General features: G+C 41.9%; 1 protein-coding gene across 1 annotated transcript in view; it reads left to right on the plus strand.

Annotated features, from left to right (window-relative positions):
* The first annotated feature begins 903 nt into the window (after positions 1-903).
* Positions 904-2,239, plus strand: part of EYA2 (EYA transcriptional coactivator and phosphatase 2) — a 53,285-nt gene continuing 51,949 nt past the window's right edge. The window contains exon 1 of the mRNA XM_010145114.1: positions 904-1,019. Coding sequence (XP_010143416.1) covers positions 911-1,019 — 109 coding nt within the window. The 5' untranslated portion in view covers positions 904-910. The remainder of the gene's footprint in view (positions 1,020-2,239) is intronic.

The raw sequence follows: 2,239 nt of genomic DNA on the forward strand, positions 1-2,239 counted from the left end.
TACCCACACTTGCAAACATAGGAATGCAAATCTACGCACACAGTGTCGTATTTTATACTATCCAAAACCCTAATGCTTCCAAGGGAAGCAAGCAGCTCCATTTCAGGGAACTGGCTCCAAAGACACTTTGGGAAAGATGTAAGGTTGGCGTTAGACACTTGTGTTGAAAATGGTGGCACTGAAATGCACAGACCCGTTTGTGTTGTGCATAGGGTATAAAATAATGATTCACTCGTTCTCTTTTCTGAGCTGTTTGTGTGAAGCAGAGTTTTTAAGCTTTCATTATAGCATAGGTCATGTGCACACACAAAATTACATTTTTCTTCAGACGCTAAAGTCCTATATATTGTTTGAAAGTCCTATGTACGTATGGAAATTTTGGTTGAATCAGATGAGGTTATCTATGTGAAGGGACTGTGCCTGTATCACTGCCACCTAATGGTCAGGACATTGCAGTTCGGTGCCTGGTTTAGGTGTCCTCTGGAAAACTGATCCTATCACCAGTACTAATGTTATTATCTTGTAAGATGAGATAATGCCGTTAACTGCCCTCAGCTTCACTTTCAGCCCTTAATAGTCTGTTCTGGAGCCTTACTGGACACTGGTGTGTACATTCTTGTTCTGATCACATATGAGAGATCAGGAAATCAGGTTTTCATGTGGCAAAATCCATGAAGAAAGGGAAAGCATTGGTGCAATCTCCAAGGGAGCAAGTACTGCATTTTAATTCAGCTTTTCCCTTTGATGAAAACTTTAGTGAATGTTATTATGTGAAATTTATATGAAGCCTGGGTTTAGGTAATCAGCTTTAATATTTATACTCTTAGGGAAAAAAATTGAATCATTAGTAAGCATGCATAATTAATGAATAAATTATATTTTTCCTTTGTTTTCCTTCAGGTATAAGGAAATGCTAGATCTAGTGATATCACCCAGCCTGACTGTAAATAGAGAGTGCCCTGACAGACTGAAGCTTAACCTTTCTAACATTTATGCCACGGCTCCAGATGACATAGAAGGTAGGCTGCCTCTTACCGTTTACTGGCTTTAACAGAATGCGTGTCTATGTGTAACCAAAGGGAACTGACCACGCGCAAGGCCTCTGCTTCTGACGGTTCATTCTACGGTACAGTGAGCAACTGAGGTTTTTGAGTAATTTTTTGTAGACATTCCAGTTGAGGATGAATCCTTTAGTTCAGCAAGGATTTGAATGCAAATGGAATTTAAATGTTTTTTATGTAGGTATAGGTCTGGGTGTAATAGGTGCATACATATGTACACGTTGCATGTATATGTTTGCTCTGCTGGAATAATTGCAGGTGTAAGACGTCCTTTGAGTAGATCTGGTAGTCTTTGTTTGGTCCCTACTAGAGCCCCAGAGGTGGCATGAAGTTGAGCCTTGGGCTTCAGTGGCTGTGCTGCTGCTGCTGGAGCAGGGAGCCTGGGGGCTCCCAGGCCCAACAGTGCATCGTGCCGCCAGAAGACATTTTGCTGAAGCAGCTCTGTGCCCCAGTTTGCCTTGCTCTGAGATCATTGCTATCATCTCCAAACGCTTAGCCCTGCTGGCCTCTGGTCTGAAGTTTCACATTTGGCAGGTACCAAGGACAAATTCTTTCAGTGGTTGAGGCTCTGATGGAAATTTATCTGCTCTTCTCCTCCTCCTTCCCCCACACCCCCCATCCTACTGTTCAAGTGAAGGAAACAGAAGAATGTTAAATCTGCTAAAAAAATTATTGGCAAGTGATGCAGCTGAACTAGTTCTTGCTAGTACAATCCCAGCTATTGTTTGCTGCGGTCAGGATCTGTCAGCCTTCCTGTTAGAGGGGGCTTAGGAAAAGGCACTGGCTATTATGCTTTAGTAGTGTGTTTAACCCTTCCTTTATAGGCTCTTAGGAGCCAAGGAGGTGTTTTGCCTGAATGTTTGCTAAGGCATTAGAAACTGCCTGATTAAATCACGTACATCAGAACTGCCTATTTACCAGAGCAGTCAAAAGGGTAACAACCTAAAGGGAACATCCTTTTAAATGTATGAGTTTCCAGAAAAGATTAGTGCTAGAAATGATTTTTAAATACATCATTCTGTAAACTTCTTGGTGCAGGATCTATTTGTTGTTATGTGGTATGTGTGAGAGCCAACATAGCAGTTGACGGTGGAACACCGGTTTACTCGGATAGCTCATGCTGATATGTGAAATAGTGTGGTTATTTTTCTACAGAGTGATCCCCTGTGCTACCAAGA

Source organism: Buceros rhinoceros, unplaced genomic scaffold, assembly GCF_000710305.1.
Source record: "Buceros rhinoceros silvestris isolate BGI_N320 unplaced genomic scaffold, ASM71030v1 scaffold22421, whole genome shotgun sequence".
NCBI lineage: Eukaryota > Metazoa > Chordata > Aves > Bucerotiformes > Bucerotidae > Buceros > Buceros rhinoceros.